Source organism: Rhipicephalus sanguineus, chromosome 1 (genome assembly GCF_013339695.2).
Source record: "Rhipicephalus sanguineus isolate Rsan-2018 chromosome 1, BIME_Rsan_1.4, whole genome shotgun sequence".
Classification (NCBI taxonomy): Eukaryota; Metazoa; Arthropoda; class Arachnida; order Ixodida; family Ixodidae; genus Rhipicephalus; species Rhipicephalus sanguineus.
In genome coordinates, this window is record NC_051176.1 from 219,807,063 (window position 1) to 219,820,804 (window position 13,742).

Consider the following 13,742-nt stretch of genomic DNA (forward strand, 5'->3'; position numbering starts at 1 on the left):
GAACATTTCGCTTGCTGGAGAGGGTCCCTCGGCGTGCCGATGGCGCTAGGCATGCTGATGGCAGTGGAGCAGGTAGGCGCGGGGCGCCACATTCAGTGGCCAGGGCTGTTCGCTGGATTCTCTTCGCAAGCGGTCACTTATTTCCAAGTCTATTGTCGTTGTGTGCTTGCGTTCGGTTCATCTGAATTGCCTCGAGGATGCCGAGGATAAAAAATAAGGGCAGAAACATGACTGCTGGAGTGGTGAAGGCTCTAAACAGAGGAACTGTCTCAGGAGACTGAAGGTGACGAGGAAGACAATACGGGAATTCCATCTTATGCACAATGCGTCAGTAGATCATTAACGAAACAATGCCTTCCTTACATATTACGTTGCAACTAACGCTGAGAAAAACCGTGTACCTTGTAATTATTGGGGTAAGTGCAATTGCCTGTCTTAATTATTTTAAAAGAAAATATGCCAAGAAATTAATCTACCAGCTCAGACATGCAAGCAGAGGGATCCCGGTGGACTTCGCATCTGTCGAATTTCTGTACAACCTTAGTTAAAAGCAGCAAAAAGTAAAACATGGACAACGATGCAGGCAGTGTTTTATTTTCTGCTATTTTTCACTATAGATACGTACCAACTGGCTTGCATTCAGACGCTATTAACTGTACAACGTTAACGTGACCCTTATGCACAAAATCACGCATTTCTTTAACACAAATCAAAAATGGAAAAACAGCGCGAACACAGGACGAAGGAAGATGACACGCAGACGGGCGCTGACTGCTGAAGACTGGTGCTGACTGACGAGATCTTTAACAGATCTCGTCTTCGTGCCCAGTAGATATCTCGTCTTCGTGCCCACAATGTAGATATTGGTTGCTCACCACACACTTACGCATTTAGCAAAAGTGGTAATGTTTTATGTATTGCCTTATTCCGGTCCACTTTCTTTTTTTTAGGCATAAATCAAAATAAGACGAAAAGAAAATGAAAAGAGTCAAGTCATGTGAGCTACAGTGGCAGTGCACGAATGCGTTGGCACGCATAAAACAAAACTTGCGTGGTGGGTGCATGAAAATAAAATAGTGCTCTTGTGAAAGCATATGAGGGGTATTCATGAAGTAACGGCCATTAATTTGTAAAAAATTATTTCATTAGTGAAATTATCTTTAAATTTATGGCACTTTCAGTTTTAATCACAGAAAATTTCTTCATTAACTTCATTTTCTCAGCACCTTTCATAACTCTTAACAAGCTTCCTTATCCTTAATCATTCAGATTTGTAGTTCGGCGCCTGAGAATTGAATTAGTTTATGAGGGTGAAGACAAATGGCGCCACAAGATTGGCAGTGTCTTTTTGTTTCAGTATATTGACATCTCGTGGCAAGAACATGGCAAGATAAGTTGTCTCTGTTGTGTCGATAGCGGTCCAAAAACGGTCTTCCACGTGACAGTCTGTCCTCTCTGTGTTAACTGGTTGTGAAGCATTTTTATTACCCACCTAATACACAGTATTGAAACGCCTGAGGTTTTATGTTACACTCGAGTAAATAGTGGAGCGTCCAACAAAAGAAAAAGTATATCGATCAGTCAGAACACTTATCGTCAATCGTCGATGAAATCTCAAATCTTGGTTCTCTTGTCGAACTGTTTCATAGGTCTCGCTACTAGGCCTCCCACTTCGTTCTTTTTATAACGCACATTTGTGCTGCCATTTTTTATTGATGTCATATTGTATAGTTTCCTTCACTCATCGCTGTAGATCTTTAACCTAGACAACTCTCTATTAACACAACCCATGACCCTTTCGCTCACAAAAATCGGATCGCAGCATGCACTCGGCAACTGGCAGGAGTGATGAATTCTGCAGACGTTGCCGCCTGCAATCACCGACACGCTAATTACTGCATGGATCCCAATAATAACTTTAGTGCATCTAGAAGAAACCTGTACGTGGCCCTGCATGTGTACAAGTTTTGTTCTGAACCTCAAGTAGTTAAATACAGTCGGAAGGCTCTTATTTTCTGAATGTGCTACGTATTTTTCTTCACTCAATTTGTACTCCCGGGGACAAGCCTCAAGACACAGGCTTCATGGGAAATGCAAGTTTTGCACTGTTAATACCTGAATCATTGAATTCAATGCATAACTGTTGGCCGCAAAAAATACTATAGGCTCATACCTTTAATTACAGGCTAAGTGAGCACTAAGCTGCAGTCTGAGAAACTTGGTTGAGCATTGCAACAAAGCGAGGCTCTTGTGCAGATATTTTTGTGTGTGCATGAAGATATTTAGTGTATTCACAAAAATATGAAGCTTTGAAGTACTAATCATTGTCTCATAACCAGCATGACATTTTGACGTGAAAATACGCGATGGTACTTAATCCACACAGCTGGCGTCGAGCATTGAGTCTCGCTCCGACGCATCCAGGGGACTTTTTTTTTTTTCGAGATCCAAGAGTGATGTATTTAATCACATTTGCTGAACTAAAGAGGTTTTCACCAAAAAACTTGTGAACGTCAGAGGGCATGAGAAAAATTTCAATGGCAAGAGCAGCATACACTCACACGTATGGTGGCTGCACTTACCCTGCGCCCCTGCCTAGAGTGCCCCAAGTGGCATCAGCGTGCTTTGGGGACCAGTTTCGGCGGCCGCTTTTCACACCTTAAAACTTCTAGCCACCCTAAGCAGCGCCGTATATGGAGAGTGCTTTTCAGAATATTCCGTCGTATCTGTGCCATTCGCTCTTCGTTTTCGACGCCTTGCCGCATGTATGGTTTCAGTGCGTGCGCATAGAGCAGCCCGTCAACGTGCAGCTTTGCGATTTTTTTTTATGCGGACAGCAGTGTCATCACTACCGAGGAGATGTTAGGTTAGGTGCTGGTGGAAACTGACAGAGACCACGGTGACGACGACGGATCTTTGGAGGTCGACTCATCATACGCTTTGCCGTCTTGCGCCACGCCGCGGGTTTGCTAGACCATGGCCTCCGTGATTAGCTCCGGCAACGCGCCGGCGTGTTGCCAGAGCTAATCGCAGAGGCCACGGCTAGACGATGACGGAGCAGCATTGTACTGATGTCCTACGAACGTTCAGTATTGCCATCCCTCACGAACAAGCAATAGAGCAAAATAATGCAGTTCTTTGTGGCTAAATAAATGTTATGGGTGAGCTCTGCCTTCAGTTACCCATTCATTTAATTTGTGTGTTTCTTTTCTGAATTTTCGTGCATATCACTGCATATAACGAAAACCTGTTTGTAACGAATTTTTTCAGGAATTGGTCAATTTCGTTATATCCAGGTTTAACTGTACAACAATGAGCAGCCAATGCACTGTGAACTTTAATGTGTTTTCAATTGTGAAATAAACTGCCTACTGCAATGTTCCCATGCCACATTATGGGTTACAACAATTAAACCTGGCTCCTAGATGTCTGCATGAAAAGAAACATCCAGAATGCTGGAATAGACAAACAAAAAAAGTTGCAAACGATTACAATACTCCCTAGCATGAAATTTGAGCGCATCAGGATTCCTGGGTCAATGAAGCTGAGCCTCTGCTTGGGCAGTTTGTTTAGCAACAGTTCATCTCCACTAGTTGCATCACTCAATGTTCAGAAAGCGTGAACATGGGATCACATGGCTCACAGAGTGCATTCTCTAGTGGCGGCAGTGCAGGCTATGTTTTCTCTTTATACCAGGGTGTCTAGCAAATTTCATATATCAAATTCCCTGACTTTTCCAGGTTTTAATTGACTATTTTAACTAAAATTTCCTAACCAATGCAATGGACGCCTTTTCGTAGAAATCGGTCATGAATAAGATAAAAAAAATTGCAGAGAACATGGAAGATATTTATAGCGATTGCCCTTATTTTCCAAATGCACTTGTATTACGCTTTGAGAGTGTTAATTTCTTTCTGAAAAAGAAAAGCTTTACCTTGCACTTCAATGAGCACCCTTTGCCTTATTTTTCCTTGTAGCTATTCGGTCAGCATTGCTATTCTCTTCTTTTTTTTATTTCATTCAATTTTGATGTTTCCCCTCTTTGTTTCCAGCTGCTCTTTGTGGGCACTGTAGGCACTGTGAACTGCCTTCACCATCCTGTCAGTAGCTTCTCATTTTGTTACACCACCTGCCGCTAAGACAGCACTGTGCATCACTATATGTGCTATAAACGATTTCTCCAGCAAATTCTCAAAAAGACACGCCTTGTTGACAGAAAAGCCTGTCTCCTTATACACCTTTTCAAATTCTCACGCCAGGGGGGTGCCATATTGAAATGCGCGCCGTCTAACGAAATCGCCATCTTGGGCTGCACGTACTCGAACCGGCACGCTATCTGTTGGTGCGAGATCCCTGCTAAAGCCTGTGTTTGCTGATTTTTCGTTTCTTTAGACTGTTTTGTTTGATATCGTCGCTGCCACTGACTGATTCGCTGTCTGAACCGTTGTCGCTGTCTGAACCGTTCAGTGGTGTGCATTCGCGCTTGCGATGCAAGAATGAGCTCTGCGTCTGCGAACAACAGTGCTTCGTTGTCGGTACCAGTAGCAGCAAGCGTAGTACCAGGTCGATCACGGCGTGAAGTGTTAATAATCGGTAACTAGAGCATTCTTGCAGCTGTCTACCGCTTTCCTTTATTGGCATACTAAAAGTCTACGGATTATCCATCGGTTTCACACCTCCCTGCGTACTCGTTCGCGGCGCGTAAGTTTGTCAGCTGTAAACTGTAAACACCGCACAATCCTTCTTCTTCACAGATCCCTTGACCTACATTCACCCTGACAACGTCAAAGACTAGGCCGAGGACACGTGTGAGTGGCCAGAAATACAGCGAGTGAACATTGTTTATATCTTGTTGAGGCGAATGCGTGGGGTCTTCGCCAGGTGTGCAACTACGAGGCACTGGAGTCGCACAGCTACGTGCAGTCTGGCTGGGTCGGTCAGTCGTGCTGGTAAAGGGGAATGTGACACGGTCAGCAGCCGTGAACAGTAGGCCCCATCGCGCATGGGCTTCCGCGAAGCCCTCCGATGAAGTACGGTGCACGCAGGCTGGACATGCGTAATCAGACAAGGCGGAGTTTGCAGCCGTGTCGGCCGCTGTGTTATAGACGATATGAAGTACGAATCCGCAACATTCTTACGAGTTACTAGGTGAGTCATCAGTGGCTTGCATACCTTTCCAGGATACTACACGAGAATGTTGTTCTCATCGGTTTTCTTGCTGCCAATGAAATACCGGGAACAGAGGCGTGATGACAGCGACACGCAGAAGTTCTTCCGATTTACTGAAGCCACCTACTGTTGCCGCAATTCAGGCGACCAAGGAAAATGATGCAGCGTGAACATGCCACACTTGCACTCATCGCGTGGCATACTGTGCTGAGGACACACGATTGCACCTAAAATATTTCTCTTCTGCTGCTTGTTCGTTCACCCGTACACGACACAGTGATGGCCAGATGACTTGCTATGCGAACGCAGCAAATTTTCTGCAATGACAGTCACTTCGTAGCGGAGACAGGCGCATAACACAGTCACACTAACACATACCAAAGCAACACAAACACAGCAATGGCACAGCCCAAAGCACGATGGCAACACTGAGAGCATACCCTCTACCCCTGCAGCTCACTGGTTCGAGGCTGCTCCTGTGAAAAGGTCTATAGCAGTATCTTGTTTTGCAAGCAAGACACAAGTTTCACAAAGAACTGCACCTTCTTGTGATCCTGAGAGTACATTTAGCTCTGTGCACTGAGTATGAAACCTCTGTTGAAACCTCTATGAACCAACCAGCCCAAATGCATATCCTACTCTGTTGCTTACTGTCAAAATGTGCGAGTTGTGCTTGTGCAGTGCTTTCTGAGCACACCTTCATGTAGGAACGATGGGCTAACTTTGCTTGCAAGCCAGTCATCCACTGGTGCTCAGTAAGAACTCCAAGTGCCAGGGTGAGTTGCCTGGGGCTAGCCACCAAAGACAGTGCACATACAGGGTCCAAACAGCTTGCACCCAATATCAATTTGCACTTGAGTGGCAATCTCTGCACCACTTTATGTGCACAAGCGTTGGCAAAAGACATGCAGCTTATCTTGAAAATTAAAATTGCAAGCTGCGACAAATTCTTGTTCTTGCAGAGCTTATCTTTTGCCAAAATCCAATGTCTGATGAGGTTACATTTATTACATTTTTTACCATTCTTCAACAATAGAAAGGGAAGACCAGCTTTGCTGACATAGTGTTGCATGATTTGCTCCACACAGAAATCCCAGCACGCATGCACAGGAACACGAAAAAAGAGGAAGCCACCTTTCTCTGTATCTCCAATGTCTGCATATTTGCATTTATCTAAAACCCATCAAAGTGTTTAGCTGAAAAGACTGTGCTCGAAAAAATAATGGAGTCAAAACAGACTATGAAAAGTGAGCTCAAGATCGTGCAAAAAACAAAGTTCAAGGTTGTGTTCCTTGTTTTTCCTGTCGCTGAGTGCCTCTATCTTGGAATTGTTCGAAAGCTCACACTTTCACCTTCCCATTCACACCATCATCGCATACAATGGCTGCGCATAAAACAAATGGGGCAAGAAAAAATGAATAATGATAAAGGCAAGTCTGATGAAATTTGCTGTGTATACAGACCTCTGAATTGTTGTGGCTGTGGCAAATTGTACACAGACGCCACCGGCAGGGTGTTAACCTGTAGGCCTCCTTTGAAAACTTCGCCAATCCGCCACTTCTTTGTTGTATATAACTTTGCAACCGTAAACAGCGGTGTACTGAGAGCCGAGAGAACCTTAATCTGATCATATATGGCAAAAGGTAGGGGGTGCTCATCAAAAAGCTCAGACGATCTAACGATCATGCCAGACCAAAGAAATCGAACACGTTATGTAATCCCCTACCGTGTCAGCAAATTAGCGATAGCAAACCCATGTTATCGAGTCATGCACTACATGGGCTGATGCAAAGGTTGTGTAGGTGGGAGCGCCGACGATGCGCTTGTTCCTGCACCTCGCAGCTGCAGGTTCTTGCGGACTCTTTGCTGTACCCAGAAGCATAGCCTTTGAAGTTGGTAGCTGTTAATCAGAGGAAACTTTCACTGGGATGTGATTTTTTACACCACCTAGAAAGGTGGTGAAGAAAGCTGTTTTTCCTGACTTGTCTTGTTTCATGAATGAAATCCTTGACCTTTCACAGTAGCTCAAAATTCCCAGACTTTTCCAGGTTTTCCCGGTCGCTAGACACCCTCCATGCTTTCGCTGTATCCTCCTTGAGCTGTTTTTGCTGTCGGCATCTTTCATCCTCCATTAAGCTGCATTTCCTCGGTCGCTACTTTTCTCACCATGCTTCCGCTGTACTTTCCTCAGCTTCTCACTATCTTCACTCACTACCATTCAATCTCCACTGCACTCTGCATTTGCCTTATTTCATCCACCCGTGCTAATTGTTAGCTTGGTTATGCCGACGAGGACAATGCAAAACACTTGAATGCGCACAGCAGCACTCCAAAAACAATACTAGTTGGCGCACCCTGCAGAGTACCATATGTTCCGAGAGTTCATATTGCTACGTAACAGCAGCAGTTACAGAACTCTTGAAAGAAGACACTTCATTCATGATTAAGATGATGAGAATGATGAAAGAAACTGGCACCGGCTGTTCATCTTGGGCAGTTCATGTGAAAGACCCTATCACATGCCACTATAGCCCTCCAACCCTTTTCAAGCCCCTGATTTTTATTTGCAGGTTGCACAGACTGATTGGAGGTGCATTTAGTGTAGGTCCATGCATCATAATGAATATATTTAATATTTAATGACATCAGCAGTCACTCATCTGTAAGTGGTTGCAGATAACCACTTCACTGCTGCAAGATCATCTTTGAAATTTTGTTTTAGTTTGGTTTTCTGTCTGCACTGTTCATATTAATGCAAATAGATGTGTCCAGAAAAAAAAAAGAAAAGCACTGTAACTACATAACACAAGATAGGAATGCTGACCACATTCTCGCCTGTGGCTTCCGGGCGTAGAGAAATGTGCACATGAACAGTTTATACATGTTAAAGCTGCTCTTTCGCTTGTGTATTCCTGCGAGCAGCCTTGTTTGATGCACTGATGATCTTCAATATGTTTCTATAATATGTTCATACAAAAACACCCTTCCACAGTCGGGTGTTTCTGGCCATGAGGCACGAGTGTCTGCTTGGTTTTGGGAATGTCAGGGAAGCTTGAAATGCAGAGAAATGGCACGTTGTGAAGTCAAGATGACAGATAGGAATGGAAAGGGGATACAACAACCTCGTTTACTGCTGACAGCAGCAAGCAAGGCCGCGGTGAGTGAGCAAAAGCACTGACTGAGCCACGCTTCGGTCAACTGGAGAGGCAACAGAGTGCACCCCTGAACTTGCCGCATTGTAGCAGACAAACCAACAAAATTTTAAAAAACTGCAAACCTGCGACAGATGGTAGAACAATCCTTGCACCCGTAGTTGCATGCACGCCGCATGGTCGCTCAGCCCGAGAGAGTAGAGTGTGCGGAGCGAACATGCCCCCAAGCAAAGAAGAGTGGGCGCGGTCATTCCGTACTCTTCAATAAACGTACTAACACAGTGAGGGGCAATCATCCATGCTTCTAGAAGGATCCGACAGATGGCACAACCAGTAGAATCACGCTAAATCAGGCCAGCTTTCCGCTTCGATGCAAATTTATCACACGACGGAGAACATACCATTATGTCAGTGACACTGGTGAAGGGGGGGGGGGGGCGAAAACGTACCGATACGTCAGTGACAGCAAAAGGGTTAATATAAAAAAAGATGCTAAAGTTGCTTACCAACAGCATCTGATGATCTATTTTCAGTGGCCAGGTCCTAAATAAAGAAATAAAAAAGGCTTAAATTTCTGGACAAAGTCTGAGAATTCTGCAGAACAAGAATAAAGCTAAAAACCTGAGACAGAAATTTATATGGGAAACACTTTGGACTAAAAAATAAAAATATTTGAAGGAATGTGAGGAACAAGTACTAGATAGGTCAAACCTCAATTAGCAAACTATTTTCATTGCCCAATCTTAGCTCTATTGAAAACCATGTATTTGTTTCCACAATTTAGCAAGGTAACATTGTGTCATAGTTTCAATTTACTAAAATCCTTGCACAGTACATACACACACCTGGTCTGTCTGTGACAAATAAAAGGTCGGTAAACATGCGTTGGGAGAGAATCATCTTTCACAGGAGACCTTTTGCGTGCAAACGTTGCTGGTGGGTGGCAAAAGCACCATCAAGCAAATGGAATAGAACACACTGGTGTGCTATCACTTTTTGTCACGAGAAAGTTAACTGTACCCCACAATTTGCAGCATGGCCGACACCATGCTGTACTGCAAAATATGGACATTTTCGGTTGCAAAGGTCAGCCGACCAATGACTAAAACACCGGTGTGATGTGCATATGGATAAGCATTGGAAATGGTGGCAAAAACACCGAAAACACCATCAAGCAAATGGAAGGATGCACCGCCGTGCTGTCACTTTTTCTCATGTAAAAGTTAAGAGCGCTCCTCTAGTGTGATTGACTGTATGCTGTGCCTTTCTGCTGCTAAGCAGGCCAACAATGATTATGACTCATGGCGTGATTAGACTTACACTTATGGCATGACTATATAGAGTTAAGTATTGGGAGTGCATGGAGACGTCAAGGCGGCCACTAGGAAACGCGCGAGTACGACTTTTACCCGAAAGTCCTACTGCAATAAGCATCTTCAACCATCTGCTTCGCTGTGCTTCTTATGTGGCGCTGCTGTATTATCTATTGCATGTTTTTAACAGACGACAATGCTAACATGCCACTCCGTCGTTTGCTGTTGCCTCCTTGCACAGGAGCGCTTCAACAGCGCATCACACTTGCAAAAGTGAACAGCTCGCTGTATGGTGTGTTCCGCACAGCCTCAACAAGATACTCACTGAACCCATTTACGGTCAGGCGTGGCATGGGCATGAAGAACAATTCCTGCACAGACACTTCGCAGCAAACGTGTGCATGCGGTACAACCACCACCTCAGCACAGTGATAACATTCAGCAGCAGGCACATTTCAATGAAGCGATGCCCGTTGAAGGAAGTCAACGAATTGTACGGTCTCTTACCATTTCCCTGTCAAGGTTTTGCAATGATCCTTGGTATCTACCGTGTGCCCTCCATGCAGGAGCGGCGGAACTTTTCCGCACTTTGAATTTCATCACAGCTTTTGTGGTGAGCAGTTGCATTACTCTGCTCTGTTTGATGGCTTCTGCAGTTTATTATGCTTCCTAATGAAATGCATGAATGATTCTAGAAACCTGTGGGGTATTTTATAGTTGAAGCATAGGAACATCAACCTAATGAAATTCGTGATATCATAACTAGGGGTGTGCGAATATTCAAAATTTCGAATGTTTTTCGAATAGTGTTTGCTATTCGATTCGATTCGCACTGGAATTTTACTATTCGAACTATTTGAACATCCCAAAAACAAATACAGTCAACATCCAATTGAAAGTGACCCCTTCAGATTTTCAATATGCTTCACCTCATCACACCCCGGTATTGCGGCAAAGCTGCCTTTCAAGCTCCTTTACGGTTGAACTTTGCCAAGACACAGTCAACGTCAGATTGGAAGTGGTTCCTAGATTTTTCAATACGCTTCACCTTGTCACACCCCGGTATTGCGGCAAAGCTGCCTTTCAAGCTCCGCTACAGTCTCAAATGTACTAACCCAAGAAAACGCGGGTTCCAACATGGAGATGAAAGATGTGGCAGAGGTGGGGGCTCAATTAATGCTGTTTTGGACCTGAAATTTGGGCAGGAAGTCCGAAAAATCAGAAGCTGAAGCATTTTAGCATCCAAAATTTCAGATGTTCTTGTATATCGGCGTCTACAAGGCAAATTTGGAACTCCGGACTTGAAGGGAGCACACCCTTGTCCGCCACATCAGTTGGGCTTCCACAGAAGTTGAGAGAGGAGGAGAGGCTGAGGATACGGCATCTTTGCCTATCACATGTAAAGTGTTGTCGGCAACACTTTGGTTGCACCAAATCATGTACATAAATACAATTCGGCCTCTACATTGCCTCATTCTTGATAAGACAGCTATGAAACACCACCCCGCCAGTGCTTCGTCAACCTAGCGAAAAGAAACACTTTCATGCTGCTATCTCATAATAATATGCTTAGGAATCCTCTCTAACTTTCTTTCCTGCAATTTCACTTCGAAGTATTAGAAAAATATTCTAGAAATATTCGAGAAATATTCGAAATTTATTCGACTCGATTCGCACTCACACTTCAACATTCGAATTCGCTTCGCACCCAAAATTTTGCTATTCGCACAGCTCTAATCATAACGTTTTCTGCCACTGCTACAACTATGGCTTCATTATAACTAGGCTTCATTGTATATAAATTCAACCTGTTACTACACAGGTCGTGACTCTAACGTGCAGAAGCTTGTTTCTAACAAAAAATGAAGATCAACCTTACTGTAAAATATGCAAAACATTACTGCAGACATTCTTCATTGATACCTGTGTGGAATATCTTCACCCAAAAATACAGGGAGCATTACGCTGTCAGCAATTCTTGTACTTAAACTAGCCCATATTTTTCATGTTAGTTTTAAGTTCTCACAGTCTTTATTATATAGAGCTCTATGCATAGTTCTTTTTATGTTTATAGAGTTCAACAGAGGTGATATTTATAGGCATATCAATACTTTTAATATGAAATAAAACAATTTTTAGAAGGTGGATTTTCAAGTTCTTGCCAGAATGTTAATTTTGCGAGACAGACAACAAAACTAATTTTGTTATGAATGAAGCGTGCAAAAAAAATTACTTACTCCTAAGCGAGATGTCAAAGTGTCTTCTGGAGAAAACAACTGAAAAGGAATAGAGATGCCACATGTTTTCTCTGACTGCACAATTTCAGACTTCATGTGCTCATTACATTCATCGTAAATGGCACAATGGCAAGGGACAACAGAAAGGAAGAAGAGCACAGGTGCAAAATTGACAACTGATTTTACTGAATGAATGAACAAAAAGAATGTAACAAACACTGCAATAAAACAACAATACACTGAAAGCAAAAGCTTTTTCTTGTAAGTGCCCCAACAAACCTACAGACACATGTGTACACACTCTACGGAGTAGTAATTTGTTCACAGCATATTTTTAAGATGATGATGCTTATCATACAGGCACAGATGTGCATTGCACGTACAGGTGTTCACGGAATAATTTGGAATGCAAGACCGGCTGCCACTCGCTGGAAGAGCGCACTGGCAGGAAAATAGTGCTATAGGCCACCCATGCTCAAGTTTGCGCAGCGCCGTCCGCCCCCCCAGCGGGGAAAGCTCCGGTAGCTCAGATGGGTTGCTCTTGCTTGTTTTTCCCATTGCACGCGCGGAGAACGTGCTCCCCGGGGCTTTTATCTATGGGCGCCGTTCCTTCGTCGTATTGGAAAGCAGGCACGCAGTCCTGCTAGTCCTGCTGCATTGTGAACTGTCACAAAAGTTTAAAAATGACGAACAGCTGAAAACTGACCGTCAAGTTCTACCGTTTCCAATGCAAGCAGTGCGAGGAGCAGAGACGTCAAGAGTCAAGAGTGGATTATGGCAGTTCGCCGCGATGCTTTCGCGGTCTTGTCATCTTGAAGCAATTTTTGTCGTACACAGTATTACGAACTATTAACAGGGAGAAACGCGACGATCGTTCTCATTTGAAAGGGAAGTGCATTTGTGAACCGAAGCTACAACAAATAGACAGCCACTGTACGTTTCTAGATTGCGCGCTGGCTTTCCGAGTCAACCATTTGTAATGTGACAGCAGCAGAGCATGTGGGCTTAACACACCACAGTTTAAATAACATACCGTGAGTACTAAGTGTTTAATTCAGCTGACTGCGGTACATTTCCCGTCGCGGCTCACTGTAAACAGAATTAAGCTGCATGTTTGCACTGAGCATTCATATTGGCCTTGCATGGAACACGCCGTGATTGCTTAGCAGGCTGAAGTGTTGCGCTGCTAAGATTGTAATCATGGGTTCGATTCACGCATACGGCAGCTGCATTTCAATGGGAGTGAAATGCAGTAACACCGGCGTAGTTACATTTAAGTACACGTTAAAGAACCCCAGGTGTCCGAAATTAATCCAAAGTCCCCCACCACGGTGTGCCTCGTAATAATGTCGTGCTTTCGGCACATAATATATAGCCTTGCATGCGCGTGAGCCGTGGGCAATATACCGCTGCCGCTTTGGAAACGAGCTGAAAAGAGAACCAAGGCGGCAATTAAATTTTCGATGGCTTCGCAAAATCAGACGCGCTTATCATCGGGCACAAATCTCGGCATAATCATAAACATGCGCGATCCCAGTGGGTATTGTATAGTATGATGCAGACCAAGCGAACTGTCAAAACAACCAAAGCGACATTCGAATCAGCAAACGCAGTGCGTGATCAGGCATCGATACTATTCGAAATGAAACATGCCTCGGCAAGAAACAAGCATCGTCAAAGTGGGCATAAAATGTATACTTTCTTGCGCGTATCATTATGCTGTCAAATGGAGCTCTAAAAAAATTCAAGGTGACATTAAACTTGCGATCCGACGTTGTTATCATTCGATGCAAACCTCGGCAAAAGTGAAGGTGGTCAATCAACTGCCCTCCTCTGGTGAGATTCCCACCGTCAAAACGTTTTTTCCATCT

At 44.0% G+C, this 13,742-nt stretch overlaps 1 protein-coding gene across 2 annotated transcripts in view; it reads right to left on the reverse strand.

Annotated features, from left to right (window-relative positions):
• Nucleotides 1–13,742, reverse strand: part of LOC119372469 (heat shock factor protein 1) — a 65,385-nt gene that overhangs the window by 2,147 nt on the left and 49,496 nt on the right. For both annotated transcript variants that reach the window (XM_037642950.2, XM_037642942.2), the window contains exons 9-10: nucleotides 11,872–11,910; nucleotides 8,828–8,864 (exon numbers count right to left, since the gene is read on the reverse strand). In XM_037642950.2, coding sequence (XP_037498878.1) covers nucleotides 8,828–8,864; nucleotides 11,872–11,910 — 76 coding nt within the window. The remainder of the gene's footprint in view (nucleotides 1–8,827; nucleotides 8,865–11,871; nucleotides 11,911–13,742) is intronic.